The sequence below is a fragment of the Rhea americana genome, unplaced genomic scaffold (genome assembly GCF_003343005.1).
Source record: "Rhea americana isolate MKP2758 unplaced genomic scaffold, rheAme1 scaffold_38, whole genome shotgun sequence".
Taxonomy (NCBI): domain Eukaryota; kingdom Metazoa; phylum Chordata; class Aves; order Rheiformes; family Rheidae; genus Rhea; species Rhea americana.
Genome location: NW_028186512.1, coordinates 4,654,710 through 4,675,393, shown reverse-complemented (window position 1 = coordinate 4,675,393; position 20,684 = coordinate 4,654,710). Strand labels below are relative to the sequence as shown.

The 20,684-nt window shown below is 43.6% G+C and overlaps 1 protein-coding gene across 2 annotated transcripts in view; it reads right to left on the bottom strand.

The window, feature by feature from the left end:
* The window catches only part of MAML3 (mastermind like transcriptional coactivator 3), a 241,318-nt gene that overhangs the window by 72,322 nt on the left and 148,312 nt on the right, over nt 1–20,684 (bottom strand). For both annotated transcript variants that reach the window (XM_085313224.1, XM_085313225.1), the window contains exon 2: nt 16,145–17,626. In XM_085313224.1, coding sequence (XP_085169350.1) covers nt 16,145–17,626 — 1,482 coding nt within the window. The remainder of the gene's footprint in view (nt 1–16,144; nt 17,627–20,684) is intronic.

The following is a 20,684-nucleotide window of genomic DNA, read 5'->3' as shown; positions in this document are numbered from 1 at the left end:
ACAGAAGCTTTACTCAATTTTCATTTACCAAACAAAAGATGTAATTCTTTTCTTGTCTAGCTTCTACATAACTCTGGTAACTTTACCAAATACTCTGGAGTTGCACCAGGGTAATTAGAAAGAATCAGACCTAAAAAGAACATGTCAGGCTCTGCACAGTGGCCATAGAAGGGTGGACAGTTGCAGCACTATTACAGGGAGGTACCTGGTTTGATATAGCAGRGAAAATCTCCTGCAAAACCCATAGACAATTAATTTTCCCCCTCTTTGCTGCCACGGTAAGAGAAAGGGCCATCAGTCTCCAAATTGTTACTCCCGATGTAGAGCAAAAAAAGAAAAACTAGAGAATATGGAGAAAGAATTTAAAAGATTAGGCTATTCCAAGATCTATGGCTGGTCTTTTGGGACATCAGAAAGGTCCTGTGCTCATATAGCAACTTACATCCCAAAAGAAGTCAAACAACTTTCTAAATGATATACTGGTCTTGCATGAAGACTACACACATCAAAAGAAAGCAGAGAAAATCATGCCCGTACCACATGACGGTACGACAGTCTGAGCACGGAGCTCAGAATGGCGCTGCCAGGGGATTCGGGTCGGTCCCAGGGGTTTAGCAAGCCAGGGGGGCCAGTCCTGAACCCACAGGCTTGTGCGTCTCGGGGGAAGGAGCTCAAGGGAGCTGTGATGGCGTCTCTGCCACAGGCAGGTGGTTAAAGCAGTCAGTGAGGATTGATACTGCTCCTCCCCACAAGCAGACGAGCAATTCAATGCAAACAGCTGATCACAGGCTGTTTAAAGCCTGCACCGAGGGCACAGCGCTAGAACCTACAGCAGAGCAGCATCTCCAGTGCTCTGTAACACTCCTCCCCGTACTTCCAATTCTTCTTTTAGTYGATGTAATCCCGAGAAGGTTTAGCTTGTTTTACAGGGAGACCCGAACGAAGAGAAAGTGGCTGATTGGTGGACAAAAGGGAGTCTTTTCCAAGCACAAACAGCAGCAGGAAAAAAAGTGTGAAGGCAAGAGTGAAAGGAAAACAAAGACTGGAAGGGGGTACAGGGAGGAAGAGAGAGATGGCTTAAGCACAGGGAAACCACCAAAAAAAAAGCAAGCAAGAGTCACAGCCTGCTTCAGTGGTGAGGAACATAAACTCAAACCACACACAAGATGCTAATGGAAACACTCCACAATCATTCAGAAAAATGTGCAAGAACAGCAATATCACGTTGAGGCTGCAAGGGGGATCATGGCACATTCCTGCCATAGCTGAAGACACCAGGCCTTTTTCTACCAGCTTAAGGGAGAGCAAGACATAGCCGAACATTCAAGTTGGACTCAAGATCAGGACACTACAGCAAACAGCCCACTTTTCATTAAAAACTGTCATGGGTTTGATGCCTCATTTCCACACCTCATCTTCTACTGCTCTGCCAGTGGAAAAGGTCACTATGGCCTGAAGATAAAAGGGCAGCCCCAGCTACAGCCCTCCCTGCGGATCCAGGGCAGTAAAGGTGCTCCTGCAGCCTGCCAGGTGCCAGGAGCCCTGACACAAACCGATCAGCCCAAAAGCGGCATTGGAGAGCTTGTGCAACCACAGTTTGCAAGCAAATTGAGTTATGCATGGAAGCAAAGATACAGTGAGTATAATTTGTCACTGTTCCACCTAGGGTAAATCTTCAGCTAAGTATCTGTTGCTCAAAACCAATCTTAACACTTGTCTTCCTGAGCCTCATYTCCTCACGGTCTGCTGGGGCACCCAGGAATGGCCGTAAGCTTGTCCACGCTGGGAGGGTAGGATACAAATGAGAGAGAAGAGAGTACAGGTTGACCTCATTGCCAGATAAAATCCATTATGCGTGATTAAAACTTAACAAAATGCAATCACATTAAAAATGACTATCATGAAGTGCACCATGATTTACTGACTAAATGAATGAGAAATTTATCTGAATAGAATAGTCCTAGCCCTACTGCATTGGCAATGCATGATAAATTGCTGATTGTGAGAAGATCACTGCTCACTGTTGGATGACATATATACATTGATTTTCCTAACAACACTAATTAGCATAATGGCATCTCCACATATATTACATAAAGTTTCCTCTTAGCAAGCAAAAACTATTTCAAGCCTTCAGGTCCCAAACCGCAAAGAATAAAGATGAAAAGAAAGGATTTACAAACTACCTCTTTGTCCTTTTTATGCAGATCAAAGGTCCAACCCACTGGATTTCACTTAATTTTGAAAAGATGGGAACAACACTGAAGAAAGTGCAGGCATTGTACAATTAAGCTGTGATCACAGTGGGTTGTTTTTTACATAGTGGTGATCTAATTTTCTGAGACCAAAAAGAGCTTTTGAAAAAGAAGAATCTAATCCTAAAGAACTAGAAAAAACATTACTCCAATTTCATTAACACACACGGGGGGCAGACTGTGCAATCCTTACCTAAGTGCTCCCATTGACTAGGGCTGCGTAGGTGAGAAAGCACTCACCAAGCTGAAAAGGCAACACACACTCTATTAGTAGAAAAATGRAAGTGGGGAAATAGGTAAGAGAAAAGAAGTGGAAAGACACCATGTGATTCTCAATCCTCAAACACAATAACCTCCATTTTTCATTTTGAAAAATCTGAGAAGTGATTAAAAATCACCTTAGAATGAAAACGATGCACCACTGTTCAGTATCCTCAGATGTGCGTGAATTTCAAAAGTATTCATGAAATTTTTCCAAAKCTCTGCACTTTTTCCAGAGGAACATGCTGCTCAGGAGCATGAACAAAGCAGTTAATTATTTGGGTTTTTTTTTACATATATGCTGCACCTACAGTAAATGACCTGAGCAAAAGTAGAGGAGAGCAGGCACCTGCAGGTCTGTGGGTTAAATCAGTAGTGCCCGGGGACGTGCAAGGGAGCACCATGTTGGCACAGGCCACCCCGCTGCTGCTGCTCACCAGCAGCCGCAAGGGTGGGAGCTCCACTGAGGTTACAGCCCCGACATTTCCACTCTGCGTCGCACAGAAACCAAACGCACGAACCCTCCCTGACGCCCCAGCCTCGAAGGGCGGCTGGGAAGCAGAGGCGGCGAGCAGGGTCCTCCGGGCACACCCCTGAACAGTAAACCGGGAGAGGTTTGTGCTCTGCTGATCTTTACCTGACTTGCCCTGCCCGACCGGAGTGAGGAACAGCCGGCTGGAGGCAGCGCGTACGCGCACACACACGCACAGCCCCCCGCGCGCACTGCCACGAGCGGAAGAGAAACGCGGCGAGCGCGAGCAGCTCTTCCCGTTTCCCTTTCTCCGAACGCGCTGTGCTGGTACCCTGGTGCTGGTTCCACCCCGGTCACTGCCACCCCTCCAGTGCGACTAACTCGAGCCTTTTCCACCGCTTCATTAGCATTAAGATCACGCGCTCGCCGTGCACCTGGCATGCCTACCGTCCCTCGCCAAACCAGGCTCCCCCAAGCTGCGAGCGCGTCTGCAGGTGACACCTGCGTCCCCTTCAGCAATGCCCTTGGAAAACAGCCCACCCTTTACGTAACTGGAGTCAAGGAGGGTGTTGTGTTTTGTTTTGTAGAGGTTTTAGCTCTCCTCTGAGCACCGGCGGGAAGTGCTGGGGATGTAATCCCCRTGCTGTCCGCAACCCAGGTGCAGGAACTGGGAAAGCACAAACAGAAACTTTTGCCTGGGCTCGGCRCGCCAGGGCTTTGGTCAGTCACCCGGGGGTTTTCCTTGTGTCATGGTGCGCGATCTCTGAAATYGCCAGCTGAAACTCACAGCAGGTACATCTGCTTCAGCCCCACAAGCTTCTCGGGGCCGTCCCGGACACGTGCCCCGCGCTGCTCTCTCTCAGCGCGTACGGTACGCGTGGAGGACGTCGGCAGGCGATTAGCGCGGCCGCTGGTACCTCCCAGCAACGCTCAGCTCTTTCGTCCCCATTCTGAGCTAGCAGCTCCCACAGGGTGAGRTGAACGCGGTAAATACAGCCTCAGAGCAACCACGCACATCGCATTTAAACATATGTGCGTGTGCGTTCTAGGAGTTACCACAAACGTTACAAACTATTTCAGAAACCCCTCAAAACGCTTTAAGTAGTTTTGTTTCACACATTCCTCTGCRGGAACAGTGAAACTATCTTCAAATGATGAGACCAGTTTCACAGGACCTGAAGGGCTAGGGAAGATATTATTAATGCAGCTTAAAAGTCACAGAAGAAATCGCTTCAAATTGCTTATAGAAATCACTTCAAATTGYTTTTCCATCTATAAGAATGCTAGGGCTTGAAAGACTACTCTGTTGGCATCTATTGCCACAGACAAAATCTCAAGATGTGGGAAACAGGATGTCATGGGCAATTGAACAATGGAAAACTCATATATATATATATATAAATATGTGTGTGTGTGYGCGTGTGTATATATATATGTGTGTGTGCGTATGTATAGCCATCAATGGTGAGCGTATACTACAAGCAATCACGATCCAGTGTAATTTTTTGACGGAGAAAAAAGAAATATTCCTCAGGCAGCTTGTTTAAAAAAACATGTTGTGTTTGAAGCTGCTCCGTAGTTAGAAATTTTGAAGTACGGGCTGAGATGTATTAGAGGGCAGACTGAAGGTGTAGCAGCCAAATTTATCACATGGACGGTGCCACCACATTAGTGAGATTATATCTAAGATCCCTCAGTCCTTCATCTGTCTCGTGACTGGTTAAAAACCATTTAATATGACAACAAATATTTCATACTACTTCCATCAGCTGGAGGTATACAGACCACGTAGAGCCACGGTGTCTAGAGTGGTTTCCTGTACACTCTGACAATACCAAAAAACAGAGCTGTGCTGTTAAACAGGTAAGGAAGGAAGGTAGAGAAGGAAAAGCTAAATAAGGAGCAACAAAGGGTAAAGATGAGGGGGAAGGTTAGAGAAAGGGGAAAATGGCTGGCAGAGAAGGGGGAGAGAGAGAAAAGGAATAGAAAAATCATATAGGACAGATTAAAAATACAGATGATCTGCAGGACTCAGAGGGAAAGAAGTATATACACTGGAAAAATAATTCCCTAGAAAGTACATATTGGGCAATCACAGGAACTTTCCTTTCTCCAGGCAATACTGTGTACAAAAATTAATTTAAAATGCTGTTTCCTTTGAGGATGTTATCTTTCAAGCCTGTAAGGAATATCGTGTCAGAAAAGGATATATCTTTTCAGGGCAGAGTTAATATTCTTCCTAGACTGACCCTTCAAAATCTTTTTGTTGCTGTTTCTTAAAGAAATTATCTTTCCCTCAGTCTCTCCAAATAGCATAAGGAAACAAAAGACAGCTTATATGTACATCTCTATTCTTTAAAATAAAAATGGAGATTTTACTTAGCAGCAAGGAACCTGGCAGAACAGATTTTACAGAAGGATGCAAACATGAGGAGCCAAAGACTGTGGTCCTGGAGTGACTTTAACACAAGTTTCACACAAGTGTGAAACAGAAGTGAAAAAGAGACAGATAAAACATCAAAATGTGATCTTGTGACAGTTCTGCTGGATTTGGGCTTGCTTTCTTATGAGATACTCGACCTTGTCTAGACAGCTCTCACTCTTGCTCTATAGTAAGAACTGCTAACAAGCTCCCACTGGGTGTAAATGAGCAAGCCACCTGTTTGGAAGATGTGTTGACACAAAATGGGTGGTTTCTTCACAGACTGTAAGATCTGCTTGCAGGCTAATACATGCAAAATGTTCCCCACACACACTGGAAAAGATACTAAATAAGGGCAGGAGTACACAAGAATGTATGTATGCAAGCACTACATGAGAACGAAGAACTGAGGAACCAGCAGACTGGTTTCTCTCCTTAGTAACAAAGTCGGCTGCCTCAGACTTAATACTAAGCTGCTGAACAATAACATTAAAAGGGCACGTTTCCCACTGCCCATGAGGAATGAAATCTTTGCTGAGAAAGCAAAAGCCAAATTCTTCAGCAAATTAGATGCATCAGCTGGGTTTTGGCAGAACCTCCTGAACGCAGGAAGCTCCAAACCTGCGCTCTGAACCACTCTGCAGGACAACTTTTCCAGAGGCATTCAGCATTCCCAATATGGGCACGTACGCGTCCCAGTCTTTCGGAGATCTTGCTGGAGAGAACACACATGCTTATAACTGAAGCCTATGGGGAGCACTAGGACTGAACATCCAGAAGTGCTATGGAAAACACTGGAAAAAAGCAAGAAAATGAAGAAAGACAAATGTAGATAAAATAGAAGATAAAACAGGAATTCAGAACCACAAGGTACCCACCCCAGTCTTCTGTCAAAACATTCACAACTAACCAGGGTGCCTCAATTACTAACTGAAGAGAAGTCCTTCACACAGATACAGGTCAAGTAAAGATAGAGAGAGGGTTGCATCCAGGCAGGCCTTGAAGATCTCCAGAGAAGGAGACTCCACAACCTGTTTCCAGTACAACCTGTGCCAGTGCTCCGTCACTCTCACAGGGCAGAAATTCCCTCTCACGTTCAGGCGGAACTTCCTGTGGTTCAGTTTGTGCCCGTTGCCTCTAGTCCTTTCAGATGGGGCAACTGAAAAGAGTTTAACCCCGTCCCCTTGACACCCTCCCTTCAGRTACTTATACACATTGATAAGATCCCCTCTCGTCCTCTCTTCTCCAGGCCAAACAGGACGTGTGGAATAAAAGCTCAGTTTACAGAAATATGAGAAAGAAAGGGAAGGAGAGAGATGGAAGGAAATGGAATTTAAAAATAATAGGAAAAAGGACACTCCAAATGATTCTTCTGTGGAAAAAATGTTAAGTTTATCTTTGACTATTTTCATACTCAAAGCATATCAGTAAAAAAATAGCAGAAGACTGCTGCGAAATCAGGTCTGCTCCCTGGCTCAGGGTAGAAGCACACATGATCTAACTCGTGTTTGCTGTCTCTGACAGTTGACTTAGGTGAAAGGTATCACCCTTCACAATTGCCCACAGCACAGGAAACAGGTGGACAGTTGTAAAACATTCCCTGGCCTTTCCAGCAAAGCCTTTGCTATTCTAAAATTAGCCATGAGGTTTGCTCTGACTCTCTCTAACTACAATGGAAAGACAACCACTGACTTTGGTGCATGTTAGAATTAGATAGGGGAAGGTCGGCCGATGAGGGACGAAGATGCTTTCTTGTGCTTCTGAATTGAGATGAAATAGAGGTCTCCCCACTGCTAAATCCAGTCAGGCACTGGCGATGGTTTTACCACTACTGTTACCCGTAATGTCTAGTAAATCCATCACACAAAAACTGCATGTGCAGCTTCCTTGGTGGTGGCAGTGAAGCTATTCAGATACATCCTCTCTGTGTGAAGCAACTACTTCATGCATGCTCTACTACACACAGCAACTTGGAAACATGTAATTTGTTTCCATGAAGTATCTTTTCTAAAAGGAATAACACAATACTTTAGAAATACAAACAGAGGAAAGTAGAAACTTCCAAGAAAGACTTTTGGAGTTGCAGATGAAGAGGGGGGATGAAGGGATAAAAATGTGAACTCAGATTAAATTCAATGAAAGCAAGAGATGGATACCAGTACCTTAAGCATCCAGCTGGGTAACATAAGAATGGATGATACAGAAACAGGGGTAAAGAAAATTATCAGTATTGCATTATCTTGTAAAAGTTTTGTAAAGTTTATAGTTTAAGATATTTTAAGTTTCATTTTCTAGGGTCAAAGTGGTAAGGGAGAATCAAAGTTTTATTTTAAGAAGTATATTTTTGTCCCATGTGGATAAAGAAGAAACTTTGAAAATAAAAATCCTACAGGTTCAGAAAATAGGCAGACAAATCTCCCCATCCTCAATATTTATCATTTATTGGATCTCATGATTTTAAAGTGAATTTTTGAACATTTAAGACTGGCAGTGTTATGAGCACACAAGTTGACCTTTTAAAGTCATTTGGATATATACATACTCATGACACTGAAAGTCCCTCCTCTACTTTGCTGTCTCCTGCTAACTTGATGAGGGTCCACTTTGTCTCCTCTGCCAGGTCATTGATAAAGATATCAAACAGAGCAGGACCCAGGGCAGACCCCTAGGAGTTCTGCTTGTGAGCAGCCTCCAGGTACAGTACGAGCCACTCACCACCACCCTTTGGGCCCGGCGATCCAGCCAACTTTCCCCTGTAGCCCACCCGTCTGGACTATAACATCCAAACTTGGACATAAGAGTACTGTAGCAGACTGTGCCAAAAGCCTTACTAAAGTCAAGGCAAATGACATCCACTGCCTTTCCCACATCCACAGGTCTGARTCATTTCACCATCACAGAAGGCAATTAGACTGGCCAAGAATGATTTACCCTGGTGAAAGCATGACACCGATTCACAATCACCTTCATCTCCTTCATGTGTTCAGTAAKGGCTTGCAAGAAGACTTGCTCTATGGTTTCTCCAGCAAGCAAAAAAAAGGCTGACCAGCCTCCAGTTCCCTGACACACGCTAACACATCTGCAAACCGGAACTAGGCAAGTGACAGAAAAACAAATAAACAAAATTCCTACAAAAAAAACAAAAAGAAATGTAAAATATTGTAAATTATAACCTAAAGAGGATTTTGTGTAAAGGGAGGCAGGTTTAAGCTGCACACTGAGCTTAGAGGAACAAAGAGGAAGAAGGATACAAGAAAAGTAAAACATAGAAGAGATAAATGAACAAGCATGGGAATAAAATACCAATATCCTGCAATCTCACACCGACAAAAATAACCTCAAGGTAACACTGATCAAAGGAATATATTTTATTAAGTCATTTTAATTCTGCCAAGGCTTTTTGGTGTGACTTGCAGCTAGTCACTTACCATTTTTATTATCATTTCTTTTTCCTGTAAAACAGAAATGATAATACTTCTCTTTCTCATGTGACATTGTTGTATTTAATTCAGCAATACTTGTAAAGCAAATGAAGATCCTCTAGTAAAAAACGCCACTTAAATATGAATTTCATTACTACTAGTATATTCTGGTTTTGTCCCCCCTGAAATCTATTTGTCTAAATCACAGTAAGTTGGGATACAGCAAATATATGAAGAAACAGTAACAAAAAGACCAGAAAGCGAGACCAAGTTACTAACAACTCCTCTAGACAGCAGAAACACCGCTATAGTTCCGAGGATTCAAGTATGGCAACCTTTTCGAGAAGCTTTCGGAAGAACGAGAAGAAACTCTGCCTCTATCAACGCAGTACCGTGCACGGGCCAGTTCCAAGTGACCACGCTTCTCCAACGCGCACAGCAGTGACAGGCCAGCCTACGGACACAGAGCTATTGGGTCCGCTTTCAAGGAGCTTTGGCARCACAGAACCCAGTAAGCATATTAGGACCCTCATACTATTTAAACAAATCTGTACTTCACATTATGGAAGAACATTAAAAAGGAACTTCTGCAGCCTCAGAGATGAATAGCAAGTAACAGGAATACAGATCCCTCTTAAATTAAGGTCAAATCTATATTTCTGAGATGCTGAGAAGCTAACTGACAAACCTGGGAATTACGGAAGGAAAATTACAATACATGGGCAAGGAGTACTCTAAGATCTTCAGCCTCCAGAGAAAGGTAAAGTGAAGGACAATCATGGCCTTAGAGAAATGACAAAACTGCAAACTGCAAATTCCAAAATATTATCTAACTCAAAGCTGTGACAAAACCTGCCTCCTGGTTGACTATAGTCCATTCCCTTTTCCTCCAGTCTAAGCCATGCAACGTGTTCAGAGAGCTATTCTGCAAGCGCTGGCAGCCAGCTGTGAGGCACTTCAACAGTAAATATGCAAAGTGAACTGCCAGGGATGGAAACCTGAAGTCTTAGTCTTTGGATGAGAGAAAAATATGTGAAGTATTCCCTCAAAATAAAAATGGAGAATAACAGGGTCCAAATCATGTGCTGAACTCCTGGTTACATCTGAACAGGACAGGCACTATTCTGTAACACACACTTTTTCTGCTGATGCTCTAGGGGTAGCAACTAGCCCACAAAAGAGCCCGGTATTGGGAGAGCATGGTATAAACATGTCAGTACATACAGCAGTGCTATGCTGTCAGGTTACGACAGATCTAACCATAAAAGAGTGTGGAAAGAACACAGTTTTACATTCTCTGTACATTAACATTAGGAGTCTATACAATAAACAGAAAGACTTAGAAAGGCTCATGAGCAATGAGAAATGGATTATGGCTGATATGGCTGGAAGCAGGTGGAATGGGTCATGAGACTGGAAAATCCAAACTGATGGTGACAACTTGCACTGTAAGGAAAGAATGGCAAAAGAGAGGTTGGTACAAACAGCACCACTACTGGCTATAGGCACTTCAAAGGCACCGTGCTTTGAGATTCCAGCTGTAACTAATAAAACTAAAGGAGGGTCGCTAGGCACATGTTAAAGGATGTTATATCAACAGACTAGCAGGCCTCTCTCAGTAATGGGACAAACCGTTCTTCATGCAACAGTCTAGAATGCATAGGAAGAAAATGTACACTATCAAGGTGACTTCAAAATAGGGCATATTTAATATACTTCTGTGGCAGTCAATAATATAAATTCCATGTTTCTAGAAGTAACACAAGACAATTTCTTTACAGGCAAAAATAACTCCTGCCCCGAGTCTTCAGAAACTAGATGGAAAAAAACTATACAATAATGTATTTTAACAAATCTTGGAAAACTGGAGAAGTTTCTAAGACCTGAAGGGATACTGTGACAGCTGCAATATTTAGAAAGAGGAGAAGACTGGTTGTTCTGACATGATTTCCATCAAAACAACAGAAGAGTTAATTTCAGTTCTCTGTCAGGGATGACTCAGAGGATAAAACGGGAATACCAGTCAGCATGGTTTCATGGAAAGTAGGTGTCACCAAAGAGGTCCATAGTTCTCTCATAGTAAGATGATTGCTCCATTTGGGGCACAGAAACAATGCTGCTATACTTCGATTTCTCAAGGCTTAGATTAGAGGAAAAACTTAATATTAGAGAAAAATATTAATTATATGGAGTGAACAAAATATACGTTAGGTTAAAAGTACACACTCACAGATGTCAAAAGATAGTTAATGAGGAACTATTATAAGTTTTTTTTTTTTTCTCTTCAAATGAGCCATGGAGACCTGATCTTAGTCCACTGTGTCCGATAGTTGTTACTAGTGATTTAGACACTAATATGACCACTTTCCTAACAGAATGGGCAAACGACAGCTGGAACGGTAAGTGCTAAAAGGCTATGGTTTACCAAATGCCTGGTGAACTGGTCAGAATCCATCCAAGTACATTTTAATTACCCGTTCTGTCCTTAYGAATCTATGGGAGACTGATTTGTGAGGAGTGAATTCTGGCATTTATAACAGGAAGGAACTGTGTCTGAATTCCTGTGCTAGCCGAACCCAGTGTAGACAGGCATTCACTACGTCTCTATAAGTTGTTCTGCAAGTGATCCTCAAAGTTTCAATTGTTCTTTCCAGTCCAGCTTGTCTCTCCTAAAATCTGGTATGTTTTTGAAACAGTTATGTTTCTATCACACTTTGATCCTGTGAATACAAATGTGGGCACTTCCTTCTTCCCCCCCCCCCCGAATGGGCTTTTTAAAAAAAAAAAAAAAAAGAAGTCAAATCTCAGGATATCAGCAATCTCTTTTCCTCACTATACCAAAGATAACCTTCAAAAAAGTATAAAATCTCTTTACAATTCCAGTGAGAAATAAACTTTTTCACTTAAAAAGGAGATACATTTTGGAAATATTCTCTGGACATAGACCTCCATTTATCCTTCGTATGCAAAAACAGACTGAGCAGATGACACATCTTTAATTTATAAGCTTAAAACAAAAGATAGAAAAGATAATTTGAAGATATTCCTCCAGTGTGGTGTCATTTCTCCCCTTCATTCACATCCCTCTACTTTCAAACAAAGTAACTAGTGGTTTCAATAGGAACTATAATTGCAGCATCCTCACAGTTTCATGCAGGCAGAGAGTTGCAGTTTGGTTTTATTTTTCTTACACCCACAGAGGATTCTGTTTTGTTTCGACCTCTCATTACTTTCCCTCACTCTCTTGGCTCAAAACATCAAATTCTCTCTCAGCCATTCAATGTCTATTCTGTTAGGCTGCTTTTTTCTCCTAGCATTACGCATACATATTGAACAGCTGGAACCAAGAAAAGGAATAATTAATGATTCTGAAAATTTCCAAAGAAACTGTTCTTGCTTTTCCCAATTTGAAATTACTTTTCGATTAAAAAAAAGCCTCCAATAAAACCTTTCAAACACCTTCAAAAACAAAACGGAACACTTTAGGTTAAACAAAGCTCTCATTTTTGAGAGAGGAGGTTGTTTTAGACTCACTTTTATTTCTTAAATCATATAAAAATTAAACAAAATAATTCCCCAAACCATGCTGCATCTTAGTGCAAAACACTTTCCTTTTGTATCACATGGATACCAAAATAGCAGAAGACCTCTAGCCCTCAATTTTTACTGAGCAACCAATCCCAATAAAAACTATACTTGAGGATTTAGCCTATAGCCAGAATGAAAGGACATCACAGGAAAAGGGAGGAGCTGAAGGGCAATACCTGCCGTGTGCCGGCAAACAAATCACCCGCTGGGGCCACACCAGGGTACGTGGGGCAAGGCTAGGATCAGGGATGGCCAAGCACAAGCCAGACCAGGGTGGGAAAAGTCAGGCACAAGGGATTAGCAGCAGTGGGACGGGGCCTTGCTGAACGTAGGATACAGCCGCTGGGTGAGGAGCTGAGCGAAGTTTTAGCAGTCAGTTCCACAACTGTGTTCTCAGTGCTGACCTTCAGCCTAACCCTGGAAAACGACCAACCCCACATCCAAACCAGTATCTGTTTTGCAAAGACAGAAGAATACCCCATCCAACGCTCTTTTGAAGAGAATAAGGTATAGTAAAAATAGAGCATACCATGTTTCACRATATGAAATGCATATGGTTCCTCAAGCACTGGCGTGGAGGGGAAAACAGATGCCAGGGTGCCGGGGCCAGCCCCTCTCTTAGTAGTGACACAGAGGACAAGCACTGCTGACAGCAAGTTTCAACACTGACGGTGGAGAAAGAGAAATTCTACTTTTGTTAGATASTAGTTTTGTTAACTAAGCTGCTAATTTAGCAGTCTGCCTGTCCAATCACTCATGGTCCCATGGAGCCCAAGGGGTTCCTCTAGCTGCCCACCATTCTCACCGGACACGGTCCGTSAGGCGCAGCACAGCCCAGGATGCGTGCCCAGAGCGCTAGCCACTCACTGGCATGTTAACAGGAGGGTCACGGGCTTGCGACTTCCACTGAATGTTTGCAAGGTCCCAACGTAGCTGAAAAAAATGGGCTCTCTCTAAGGCACAGTAAATAACTGAAGCAACAAATGCATGTAAAAATTCTGCTAATTATCAATAGAATTACCTCAGGCCAAAATGGACACGGCCTAATCAATACAGATGTGCCCGAGTGTAAACACACACACAACTAGGCATACTCAGGTTTTACAGAAGTATGTAGAAATAAGATCAGGTGTTCCTGTATCTGCCTGATGTTCCCTCAATCATCTTTTGAGTCTTCAGCCTGCCCTTGTAGTAGTTACCTGATAGAAATACATGCTCAGTGCTAATCAAGAGATGCAATAGCTAGAGCTGTAACTTTTTTTCTTAAATGCCATTTGTTAAATCCTCATGATTATTTAACACACACACACACTTTTACAGTTCTATGTCAAAGACCAAAAAACTACATTAAAAACAGGAACTATAAACTCACAGATAGATACATTCACTTTAAATTCAGAAACGTGTTTCAAACTGAAAGTGCAATCTCCTTATTTTCCACACATGCTCTGGCAACTCTGACCGTCTGCATCCTGCAGTAAGTAGTGGAATCAGATAATCTGCATCAGTCTGGATTTAACTCAAAAATATCAGCATATCTTTTTATCACCTTTGCAAAAACAATCCATTTCTAACCCAGCACATCTCACTATAATAAGCTTTCCAATTTTCCACAGAAAAATGTTTTTCAGGAAGCAGTAAGGGAAAGAATAAAGAAATACATCACAGTTAGAAATCTATTATTTCAGCCTTGCTTACCCAACAAAATCCCTTCTGTGTATGCAAGGGGGTTCCATAAGGAGTGAAGGGATTTTTCTGCTCCTACACATGAGCAAGACGTCCCTCATTCTGATTCGGTCATTAAATGTGAACTGCAGAAATTATATAACAAAATATGGCTTTGCCTTAAGTTTCTTCTTTATGAGATACAGGAATGACTTAATGTCTGGTCTTGTTTTTGGAAGAATGTCTAGTTTTTAACAAATATCTAGTTTTTCATATATGAAAAAAAAAGAGAACTGAGATTAGACATATGAAATCTTGACTTCCTGTTCTCACTGGAGAACAGAGGAGAGATATTAACATGAATTTCTCAACTTCTGAAATGGAGATGACATTAACTCTTTCACACAGACAGTTCTTCCTCTCAACTTTTTGATGGGTCTTCGAGTTCAATAAGCTTAACAAAAACAAAGAAAAGAAACTATAAAGCATTAGACAGCCTGACCAAACAACCCCTGCCTCTCACCTAAAACTTGACACACCTACAGCTCAGATTACAGTCTAGGTTTTATGCCATTACCGCAGTATTAATCTAGGTAAGTCTTCATAAAAAAAAAAGAAGAAGAGTTAGATCTGCTATTTCTAATGCAACAGGCAGGTAAAATTAGAATAGAAATAGAAACCTTTGAGCTGTCACCATGTGTCCTGTACCAAAACCAGGAGGCAGATTAACATTCTTTTTGCTTTGCAATTTGTTTAAAATAACATGTGAAGGGCTCTGACCTGGTAAAGCACCTGCCCCTCCCTATTACTAGATCCCAAAACTCCATAGGCTGAAAAAATGTCAAATTATGCTGTATTTGTACATGCATTACAGTGTGAGTCAGAGTTAAACCCCACTCAGAATGAAGTACTCCTTGTAGGAGGTGTGGAAACAGCCAATTTGGTAAGAGGCTGTTACACTAAAACTATCAACCAACAATTTTATTAGTGTACTATAACATCAATTCCTGACATGTTCTGGTGACATATAACTTCTGTGAGGGTATCACCTTCTTTGTGAACCCATTATTACTATCAATTMTTTTTAAAAATCTCAGAACAACATTCAGAAAATTCATTCTTGAATCTTGATTCGTGTGCGGATCTTTACAGGGGCTGCTCAACTAAACGGAGCATCTAGCTGACCTAAGAGGTGATGAGGCTGTTTGGTATTACTATAACCATTATTCAGATCATTTATTGATTGATTCTAAAGTAGTCACCAAATCTGGGAGCAGCTGCTCTAGAAGTAAGCACAGAATACAACTCAGTCAGTGACATCAAGTCACTGAAGCCAACAAGGCTTTAGCCTCTTGCCGACAGTAGATCAAAAGACTCCACCAATTCTCCACATTAAAATACTTGAAGTTACTAAAGACTGCATGAAAGACCTGGAATAAATTTTCTCATTTCAGGCCCAGTTTGAGCACTACTAAAAGCATTCAATTGCGTTACTTCTTCCAGTGGGAACCAAAGGCACTCAGCACTCAAACTGCCCTTCCTTTGATCCCTGAGCCAAAATGCAAAATACTCTGTTTAAAGCTGTCTGGATCTCCACCCCAAGAAGAAGGGGACAACCACTCAGTCTTGTGGTTATGATGCTAGCTGCACTGTGGAAGATAAACCATACAACAGTTTGAGATCTAAGAGCATCAAGCACTTTACAGAAAAAGGAAGTAAACTCTCAGAGGGGAAGCAACTTCAAACCTCAGACTTCCCAAAGTAGCTCTAAGCATCCATCAGTAGAAACATAGGAAAAGAGTACTAGTTGAGGAAAACAGCCATCTAACAACATTTCTAAAATGTAATGTACATCAGTTTAGTCATTTCATATAATAATCGAGCTCCAGTTTCACCCAAGAAATCCAAGAAGCATCTGCAATGACATTCCATACTTCACAGACAGTGAAGTAGGAGACTACACGAAGAGTTGCTGAACCTTGGCATTAGTCCTTTTTCGGGTGCACACAGTAATTACACATACGTTTTCGTTCAACAGGTATTGTTTACTCACACTTACCTGACCAAGGGAAGGAAGCGTTGCATATGCCATGGGCTGGTTCATCATTCCTTTCTGCTTCATGATGAGCATGCGTTTCTGCTCCTCACTCAGGTGCGCCATTTGAGCTTGCATCTGCGGCTGCTGGGACTGCTGCTGCTGTATGTATGGCATCATGGGGTTCTTGCTGGGATTGGCCATTGGCGGCGTCATCCTCTGACTCAGCTCAGCATTGAAGTGGGTCAGAGGCTTAGTGTTGCCATAAGAAAGCATATTGGGCTGTTTGTTTAAGGAGTTTGTGCCCAAGTTATTTGGCTGTTGACTGATCATATTCATGTGATTTTGAGGGAGGTAGTTATTAACTGTGGTCTTCTGTGGGTTATTTGCCATAGGAGGCACTATTGGGTTTTGGTTGTTAAAGGCTTGGGGATACATCATTGGACTATTTGGTTTGTCTGCACTGAAGGGTCCTCCATATGGACTAGATGGAGGGCCAACAGGTGACCAGCTTGAGGCTTGATTTGGATGCTGCTGCTGTTGCTTTTGCTGCATGAGCTTRGCTCTTTGCTGCTGCTGTGCTGCCATTTGTTTGAGCTGTTCAGCTGGAGACAAATCAGCACTAGGTACAGCCACAGGCCCAGGCCCTGATCCTGCCACAGTCACTGCTGCTGGATTCATAAGATAGCCATTTCCAGATCGCGACTGTGTTTGGCCTGGAGTATGGGCCTGGTTGGGAGTTTGAGGCGACTGAACAACACAGTTTGCTGGTGAGCCAGCTGCTGCTGGAGCACTGGATACAGAAGTAACACTAGAGGCTGTGGAGACATTTGAAAATGGYGGACCAGAAGAAGAAGGCCTCACCTGGGGAGATCCTAATGGAACATGAGCAAATGGAGAATGGGATGGATCGCTTTTAACGCTTGCACTTTCTTGAGTGTCTGTGGCAGGCCGGGGAAATTCTGSCTCCTTCTTCTCTTCAAAGTCTTCGTTGAACAAATCTTGTATATCATCTTCTGGAACAGTGTTTGCTAGTTCATCTATTAGCTCCTGCCACTCTTGATCATTCAGATTAATGTCTGAGAAAAGCTTGTTCTGATTTGAAAGAGATGTTTCAGAAGTGTCTATGCAGGTAGGGTCATCCAGAGGCTCTTGCTTTAGCTCCTTGTTCTGCAGGATGTTAAAACTATCATCTAGCTCATTGCAACCATTAACTGGGAGCTTTATCTCTGAAAGTCCACCATTTTTACCCAAGTCTTCTAGCCCACTACTGTGAGTTCCACTATTCTGCAGGGGCAGGGAAGCTTTCATGTCAAGCTGGTGAAGAGGAGAAACAGCAGGCAAAGGCAAATTATTGGGCAAGCTGTTGATTGCCTCGATGCCTGGTACATCCTTCCGTATCCGCTTGCTGGTTGGAGAAAAGCTGCCATCGCAAATGCCATTCTGCTGTTCTCCATTCAGAGGTGAACGTGCGCCTTCCAACTTCCTCTTTACTGTCTCTTGAAGCTGAAAGTGAAACAACAGAAAAAAAATTAACCAATTGCACAGCCAAAAAAAAACTGCTGATGAACTCTGTAACAAATATTTTCCATCAAGTGGTGACAGTAGGTTTTTAAAAAGTCTGATTTGGAAGTTTCCTCGATTTCATTCCTACACTTTTGATCAATTTGAGAAGACTGTCCAAAACAAACAAAAGCAACCGCCCCTGAATAGGAGAGGGCAGGCTCACTAGTGCAGAGCTGTAAAACACATCTGCAGTCTCCAGGCTATCCAGGTTTTCTGAAGCAAATTGAATATTTCAATTTTGTGGTGCCTAACATGTAGGTAAGGGTGTTGTTTTCAGAAAATGCTAAGCAATATCTTCTGAAAGCTGGACTCCTTTAAGGAGTCTTGAATTCGACATTCAAAAAAAATCTGTTTTTGAATTTTCTAGAAGTTTCTTTAAAAATACAAGCAATACGACTAATTGACTACTTTTATTGAAACATATGTGTTGCTGACACTAAAYGTTTTTGAGAAAATTCATTAATATAGTTTGATTTGATTATCCCTCTGTTCTTTGGCTGCAAAACATATTGAGAATCAGTTTTAACTGAGGAGAAATATATATCCATCCTAAAAAATAGAAGGCACTTTATATGATGTTAACTCAATCAAATCACAAAAAAAAAGAAATAACCTGTGTGCTAGGATCTACCATTAAAGACGAACAGAAATGACAGTAAGACAAGGCCAGGAAAGCAACCAAATTAGCTATAATAACTAATACAATATAATAATAACTTTATACAAATAATGCATTAACATGAGCTTTATTTCAGGTTAAAATATGTACAGCAAAGCAATAAAACAACCTACAATCATCCTCTACCACACCAAATGCTAAGCCCTCTCCTTATGTACCAGGCTAAAAAAAGCAGCCCTCTTTGGCTAAGGTAAAAAACAATAGTGGGGAGGGGAGGAAGCGAAGAGGTCATAACTGTAGTGACTCGCTCAGGACACACTTGCATCCTTGATATTAGAACAATAGGAGACAAAACAGTGAAAGATTTTATCAATTTTTGAAGTATTTTTAGTGGTACAAAAATCCCAGACACTCAGCTCCCACTCCTTCGTCTTCAACCTTCGTTCTTCCCACAGTCCAGATCCCGTTTCCTTCTCCCACCCCCGAGGGCTAGCTCCCCTTCCATCCCAACTGTAAAGCGAGCAAGCGACTCCAGATCTCGTCCCCACTTCAGAGGTGCCAGGTCTGAGAAGGCTGCRCCCTGCCCTCACCCTTCTTCACTTTGCATATACTCTCCAGTATCTGCTGGCAAGAAAATTCATGAGGGCATGGCYTATGTATGCGTCACTACAGCACTGGTCGAGCACGTGGATCCCTATCCCTATCCCTACCCCACAGAAGCGTGGGATACTAGCTGGGCATAAGCTCCGTGCTGGTCCTCTGCAGAGAYGTAACCTTCATAACACAACAGAAAGGCAAGCCTGCAAGTCCCTGTGCAGAACATCAGCTCCTTGATTTGTACAAGAGCAGGAGAGCCTTTTCACATGGGAAAGCAATCAACAGATTGCTAGGAATCGTCACTGAGGCCGTTCACTTCTGTGCCCGAGACTGTTGCTGCCTGTTACCCACTGCACAAAGCCAGCACATGCCRAGCATCCCACAGACTGAAATTCCTCCTCGGCTGGGCTTCTGCYGTGCCGTGCGTGCCAGCAGCGCACTGCTGCGTCGCCGGCACCCGTCCTTCCCTGCGAGATCCCCGCGCAGCTCCACAGACAAATGGCTGGCAGCCGCGCTGAGGTGTCCTTACCCTGCTCCTTCTCCCACCCGCTGGCCCACGGGAGCGGGGGACACCGAGGCCAGCAGCTGGCACTGCGCCAGCCTCCGTGACGRGGCGCGCAGCTGCAGCGAGGTGGGRGGTAGCAAGGCTGCGAGGCACGGTGTGGAGCATCCTTTGAGACTCCCCCCGTGCGAGTCCCCGTCACYGGGCTCCYGTGCCTCTCCCCACACGCCACGGCAGCTCTCGCCCCCTTTGAGCTCCCGCAAACGCCTCGGACGGTGCCCTGCACGTGGCGGCAGATTCACGTGGAAGGTGGGAGCACACGTGCTCCCAGGCCTGTCTTGATAAAGCCCTGCGCATTCCTGCTCGTCGGCAAGGTTGGTACGGTGGCACGGGGCTGCAGAGCGAGCAGTYTCTCAGCAGAGGCATCTCCTTGCCGTCTCTCCCTGCCACAGGGGCAGCAAGCTCTGGCAGCAGGCGCTTACCCGAGGGTGGTAACTGCCTCACCTCTGCCAGCTAACGGTGATGGGGAAGCTAAACCAACACCCAGGACTGGTGTGAAGGAGAAAAATCAGCTCCCACAAGGAGGCTCGTAATATGGCTCGCAGCCTCTCCGCTTCCCTCCTCTGCAAACCTGTGTTAAGCTAACACCCCTGTATAGCGTTACGGCTCCCTGCTGCTGCGTACCCAGCGTCACTGGCACGCGGCAGGACCCACTGCAGAGCCACCAAGCTCGCCCGGCTCTGCATAACGCTYGCTCGGGCCCCGGGGCAAGCAGAGCGCACCGCGCACGTGGCAATGCTACCGCTTCCCAGGTACGAGAGCACGGGCGCTTCCCAGCTTCCCTTCTTCGCAGCAGGGAAAGAGCGAGCACGACCTGGCTTCAAGAGCAATGTTCAGCAACACAGTTGATATAACGGCTTAAAATAACATATTTAAGTATTGTCCCCAATGGGCCACTCACACAATTTACAGCACTCATTTTCCTTACTCGAGCTCCTAAGCAGTCACACTRAACGCGAGTATCCCTCACTGGCACCCACATCAGGAGAACAGCCAACGGGCAGCACYTGCCCCAAGACTGCATTGCTCAGCGGGCACCCAGAAACAGCATTCCAAGAAATACCCAACGCTTGCTATGGTCCTTTGCCCAGAGTCAGTACAGGCTAAATATKGGGCTAAAGTACAAACAGTCACACCGAAGGACCCACTGACAGAAGAGCTTCTAGTCACGAGTGAAAGCTCCTAGGAGAAAGGATAAATCTTAATTTGTCCTAATTTCT